A 6,638-nucleotide genomic window follows, 5' to 3' on the forward strand; every position below is an offset into this window, starting at 1 on the left:
TTCTCAACCAGTGTGACTCTAGCTGTTCCAAAACAACAACTCCCAACATACCTGAACAGCCAAAGGCTTCGGAGATGAGAGGGAAGGCTTGATTTACCTTTCAGGGACAGCAGGATAAAGGCAGACAGGCTTTGGCTTACCGGGCATCCTGACAGTTGTAGCTTTGCAACTGCTAGAACCACCCTTGATGGGAAGCACTGTTCGTTGCATAATGACAACTATTAGTATGCCCAGACAGCCAAAGCTCTGTCTACTTCCTCCAGAGGATCCACGCTGTCCCTAAAAGGTAAATCATGGTTTCCCTCTCATCTCAGCAGCCTTTGGCTTTCCAGGCAATGCTGGGAGTTGTAGTTTTGCAACAGCTAGAATCACACCGGTTGGGAAACACTGCTCTAGTCCAGTGATCTTGAAACTGAGGCCCTCTAGATGTCGCAAAACTCCAACTACCAGCATGCCCGCACAGCCAACGGCTGTCCGGGCATGCTGGGAGTTGTAGTTTTTCACCATCTGGCATTCCAAAGTTTGGAGACCACTGCTGCTTTATAATGCAGATATAAATCACCCAACATAAGTTTTTTATTTTGTCTTGTTTAGATTATGAGCTTTAACCCACAAGACCTGAGGAGAAGACTTTGGATAATTATTCCTGGAGAGGAGGGGCTGGACTACGGAGGCGTCGCGAGGTAACACCCCCACCGCAGTGACGGCGCCAAGTGTCCGGAATCTCGCCAGTTTCATACGTATTTTTTACCTTTATTCTTTTCTCCGCAGGGAGTGGTTTTTCCTTCTCTCCCATGAAGTCCTTAACCCCATGTACTGCCTGTTCGAGTATGCTGGAAAAGACAACTACTGCCTGCAGATAAACCCCGCCTCCTACATCAACCCCGACCATCTGCGCTACTTCCGCTTTATCGGAAGGTTTATCGCCATGGTGAGTTGAGCCGTTCTCTACGCACCCTATAAATATCCGCTTTGTGCAAAGTCTAACCAAGGTGGGAAAAAATCGCCATCTCGGTAAGGGGATGTTCACCCGGCGGAATTTCCGAATTTCTCAGAACACTTTATATCCTGATCCCATAGAGCAGGGGTATTCAGCTGGTGGACCGCGGTCCAGATCCAGACCGCGGCCGCCAGTCATCCGGACCTCCGGCCGGATCTCCCCTCCCCTCTCTAAGACACCGATACAAATAGAGGGAAGGTTTTGCTCCCTGCCCGGCGCTTCTGTGATGCAGGCGGTGTGATTAGTGCTGCCTGCATCATCTTCTCTGGTCAGGCCTGACTAGAAGAGGCCAGAGCAGTGCGGGACCTGGGACGGGAGCCTAAGCTGAGGTAAAAATTTGTGTTCCCCCACGTGTGACTCTCCAGTTGTTTTAGAATTACAACTTCCATCATGACCTTCTGTCTGTGCATGATGGGAGTTGTAGTTTGCAACAGCTGGAGAGTAACAGTGGCAAAGTTCATGTGGGGGCACAGCGGCATCATTAATTCTGGGGGCACAGCGGCATCATTAATTCTGGGGGCACAGCGGCATCATTAATTCTGGGGGCACAGCGGCATCATTAATTCTGGGGGCACAGCGGCATCATTAATTCTGGGGGCACAGCGGCATCATTAATTCTGGGGGCACAGCGGCATCATTAATTCTGGGGGCACAGCGGCATCATTAATTCTGGGGGCACAGCGGCATCATTAATTCTGGGGGCACAGCGGCATCATTAATTCTGGGGGCACAGCGGCATCATTAATTCTGGGGGCACAGCGGCATCATTAATTCTGGGGGCACAGCGGCATCATTAATTCTGGGGGCACAGCGGCATCATTAATTCTGGGGGCACAGCGGCATCATTAATTCTGGGGGCACAGCGGCATCATTAATTCTGGGGGCACAGCGGCATCATTAATTCTGGGGGCACAGCGGCATCATTAATTCTGGGGGCACAGCGGCATCATTAATTCTGGGGGCACAGCGGCATCATTAATTCTGGGGGCACAGCGGCATCATTAATTCTGGGGGCACAGCGGCATCATTAATTCTGGGGGCACAGCGGCATCATTAATTCTGGGGGCACAGCGGCATCATTAATTCTGGGGGCACAGCGGCATCATTAATTCTGGGGGCACAGCGGCATCATTAATTCTGGGGGCACAGCGGCATCATTAATTCTGGGGGCACAGCGGCATCATTAATTCTGGGGGCACAGCGGCATCATTAATTCTGGGGGCACAGCGGCATCATTAATTCTGGGGGCACAGCGGCATCATTAATTCTGGGGGCACAGCGGCATCATTAATTCTGGGGGCACAGCGGCATCATTAATTCTGGGGGCACAGCGGCATCATTAATTCTGGGGGCACAGCGGCATCATTAATTCTGGGGGCACAGCGGCATCATTAATTCTGGGGGCACAGCGGCATCATTAATTCTGGGGGCACAGCGGCATCATTAATTCTGGGGGCACAGCGGCATCATTAATTCTGGGGGCACAGCGGCATCATTAATTCTGGGGGCACAGCGGCATCATTAATTCTGGGGGCACAGCGGCATCATTAATTCTGGGGGCACAGCGGCATCATTAATTCTGGGGGCACAGCGGCATCATTAATTCTGGGGGCACAGCGGCATCATTAATTTTGGGGGCACAGCGGCATCATTAATTTTGGGGGCACAGCGGCATCATTAATTTTGGGGGCACAGCGGCATCATTAATTTTGGGGGCACAGCGGCATCATTAATTTTGGGGGCACAGCGGCATCATTAATTTTGGGGGCACAGCGGCATCATTAATTTTGGGGGCACAGCGGCATCATTAATTTTGGGGGCACAGCGGCATCATTAATTTTGGGGGCACAGCGGCATCATTAATTCTGGGGGCACAGCGGCATCAATAATTCTGGGGGCACAAAGGTACAATTAGTCGATACAGGGCACAGTGTTTGTCGAAAATGTATTTGGGGGCATAGTGTGTGGCAGTAATATTGCAGGGACACAGTGTGTAGCAGTATTATATTCAGTGGGTACAGTGTGTGGTGGTTTATTCAGGGGTACAGTGTGTGGCGGTTTATTCAGTGGGTACAGTGTGTGGCGGTTTATTCAGTGGGTACAGTGTGTGGCAGTATTCAGTGGGTACAGTGTGTGGCAGTATATTCAGTGGGTACAGTGTGTGGCAGTATTCAGGGGTACAGTGTGTGGCAGTATTATATTCAGTGGGTACAGTGTGTGGCAGTATTATATTCAGGGGTACAGTGTGTGGCAGTATTATATTCAGTGGGTACAGTGTGTGGTAGTATTATATTCAGTGGGTACAGTGTGGCAGTATTATATTCAGTGGGTACAGTGTGCGGCAGTATTATATTCAGAGGGTACAGTGTGCGGCAGTATTATATTCAGGGGTACAGTGTGCGGCAGTATTATATTCAGTGGGTACAGTGTGGCAGTATTATATTCAGTGGGTACAGTGTGCGGCAGTATTATATTCAGTGGGTACAGTGTGTGGTGGTATTTCAGAGGTGCAGTGTGCGGCAGTATTATATTCAGTGGGTACAGTGTGTGGTGGTAGTATATTCAGGTCATACATCCTCTACACTTGTCGTTAACTCTTTCCTTCATGGCACGGAGGCCGCTCGGTGTGAACCAGGTCTTGGCGTTCAGCTCGGACCTTTACCAGATCTCAGACCTGAATAAGTGGACCCTCACTAAAAATAGTTGAGTACCCCTGACAGATATCAGCAGCAGTATACAGGTAGAGCTGTAGGGGAGTGGTCTCCTAGGTGATGTCATCTTGTAGTTTACAGTCAGCTGACCCAGGACTGACCACCTCTTCTGACGCATTAAACATTGATTTTTCTGTGGGTCAGGCTGGTGATATTATTGTCCCAGTTACAGTAATAAAAGGGTCTGACTGCTGGTCCCACCACATGTAGCTTCTATAATGCAGCATTGGTTGTGATTAGAGAATAATGTAGAGATTCTTGTGTATGCCTTGTGCTTACCTGTTGTTGCTGATGTGGCAGGCATGGGATTTTCATCCATACTGGTTGCAATTCCATCACTGGAAATTATTTCCTTTTGCTTTCTTCATTTCCCATTAATCCCCTGTGTTTGTAGAGAGAGAGGGTGTGGTGTTTGATCACTGCACTTGCTCGTATAATAAGGCTACTAATACTGGAAAATCGCCCAACTGAACGGATTAAACTTACAAGTGGTTTGGTGTCACAAGTTCGCATAATGTGCAGTTTTGATGCATTTTCCTATTTAGGGTTAGGGTCACGTGTATTTTTTGTTACCTTTTGACTTCAATGGGTAGGAAAATAAGTAGCAGCAAAATACAGCAGGTGCGACCTGACCCGCAAAGTGCGTCTTTAGGGAAATATTGCCATTAGGTGAACGTGATTTGACCTATAAACACAACTGAGGGGTTTTAAGAGGATGTGAGGGGTTTTTACAGCATTTATCACATTTTTTTTTTTAATGCATTTTGACTGTTCTTGCTGCGATCTTGGAATAATCGTGGCGAAAACAAAAAGTTGTGTACAGCTGTTCTTTATCCTGGTCCCATAGAGGTAGTAGCAGTATACAGATAGAGCTGGAGGGGAGGTGTATAACTACTATATATCCTGTTCCCATAGAGATAGCAGCAGTATACAGATAAAGCTAGAGAGGAGGGGTATAACTACTATATATCCTGATCCCATAGAGATAGCAGCAGTATACAGATAGAGCTGGAGGGCAGGGGTATTGCTACTTTATATCCTGTTCCCATAGATATAGAGCTGGAGGGGAAATGTATGACTACTATATATCCTGATCCCATAGAGATAGCAGCAGTATACAGATAGAGCTGGAGGGGAGGTGTATAACTACTAAATATCCTGATCCCATAGTGATAGCAGCAGCAGTATACAGATAGAGCTGGAGGGGAGGTGTATAACTACTATATATCCTGATCCCATAGTGATAGCAGCAGCAGTATACAGATAGAGCTGGAAGGGAGGTATATTACTACTATATATTTTGATCCCATAGAGATAGCAGCAGTATACAGATAGAGCTGGAGGGGAGGGGTCTGATAGGTGATGATGTCATCTTGTTGTTCACAGCTAGCTGACCCAGGACTGACCACATTAAACCAGTGTTTCCCCAACCAGGGTGCCTCCAGCTGTGGCAAAACTACAACTCCCAGCATGCCCGGACAGCCTTCGGCTGTCCGGGCATGCTGGGAGTTGTAGTTTTGCCACAGCTGGAGGCACCCTGGTTGGGGAAAAACTGCATTAAACATATTGATTTTCTGTGGGTCAGGCTGGTGATCACATGCCCCAGTTACAGTAGTGGATGCAGCTGTACTGGAATAAAACAGATGGCGCTGTAGGACTAGTAATGGTGAGTGCGCAGTATATTGGGGGAGCCCTGGAGTTCTTCTTAGTGCGGGGTGCGGCACCATAGTCCCATCCTCTTGAATGAGGCGATGCCGTTCTCTGCTCTACTAAATAAACCCTGAAGGACATTTTTGACCCTTTATTCTCTGGACGGGCCGGGATCTCAGCAGGCACCCCCCCGACCGTTCAGGATGTTGTTGTATATTCTAGTAATAAGTTGGAGCTCCCCTTTATAGCCTTGTGATAATGTCTCCCGTCTCTTCCTCAGGCTTTATTCCATGGGAAGTTTATAGACACCGGATTCTCTTTACCGTTCTATAAGCGAATATTAAATAAACCCGTGGGGCTGAAGGATTTGGAATCTGTGGACCCCGAATTCTACAATTCTCTCATCTGGATCAAGTGAGTGTTCACTTATAATTACATCTTTATTCTCCTAATTCACTTTCTTTACGAATGTTTGTCATTGTGAATTACTATATGATTGTATATGCATACATAGTGACATAATATATATACTAGAGGTGCACCGAAATGGGAATTTCATAACCGAAACGAAACCGAAATAAAAAAAAATTTCCGTCCGATACCGAAACAGAAAATGACTTCTCCCAGTCTTCTGGTAAAATGCAGCGCTCCGCACATTAGATTAGATTCCCCCACATTAGGTCGGGAGCTCCCCCACAATAGTAGGCAGCTCCCCCCCACAATAGTAGGCAGCTCCCCCCCACAATAGTAGGCAGCTCCCCCCCACAATAGTAGGCAGCTCCCCCCCACAATAGTAGGCAGCTCCCCCCCCACAATAGTAGGCAGCTCCCCCCCACAATAGTAGGCAGCTCCCCCCCACAATAGTAGGCAGCTCCCCCCCACAATAGTAGGCAGCTCCCCCCCACAATAGTAGGCAGCTCCCCCCCAACAATATTAGCCAGCTCGGGCACATAAAAAGTATTCCTATCCCGGAGAGCGCGCCCCCCCAGATGTTGCGCCCGGTGTGGCCAGCCCCCCCTGCACCCCCCACGCTCTGGCACTGGCAGTGTTTGTAACTTGTGCTGTGGGCGGGCAGGGGAGGTGGTCATTATCAGCAAATTTTTTGTTGTTTCGGCATTTCCCCAAAATAGCTATTTTCGCCCGATATGTATCGGCCGCCGATATATCGGTGCATCCCTAATATATATATATATATATATAAACAGTCATGTCCGTAATTTTCTATGAAAAGAAGTATTTCTCACAGGAAAGGATTGCAGTAACACATGTTTTGCTAT

The 6,638-nt window shown here is 48.1% G+C and overlaps 1 protein-coding gene across 3 annotated transcripts in view; it reads left to right on the forward strand.

The window, feature by feature from the left end:
• Nucleotides 1-6,638, forward strand: part of ITCH (itchy E3 ubiquitin protein ligase) — an 80,262-nt gene that overhangs the window by 58,415 nt on the left and 15,209 nt on the right. For all 3 annotated transcript variants that reach the window (XR_008849378.1, XM_056549234.1, XM_056549235.1), the window contains exons 16-18: nt 595-683; nt 772-931; nt 5,642-5,775. Coding sequence is in view for 2 of the 3 variants with exons in the window: in XM_056549234.1 (XP_056405209.1) it covers nt 595-683; nt 772-931; nt 5,642-5,775 (383 nt within the window). In the remaining variant the exon portion in view is untranslated. The remainder of the gene's footprint in view (nt 1-594; nt 684-771; nt 932-5,641; nt 5,776-6,638) is intronic.

This window comes from Hyla sarda, chromosome 12 (genome assembly GCF_029499605.1).
Source record: "Hyla sarda isolate aHylSar1 chromosome 12, aHylSar1.hap1, whole genome shotgun sequence".
Taxonomy (NCBI): Eukaryota; Metazoa; Chordata; class Amphibia; order Anura; family Hylidae; genus Hyla; species Hyla sarda.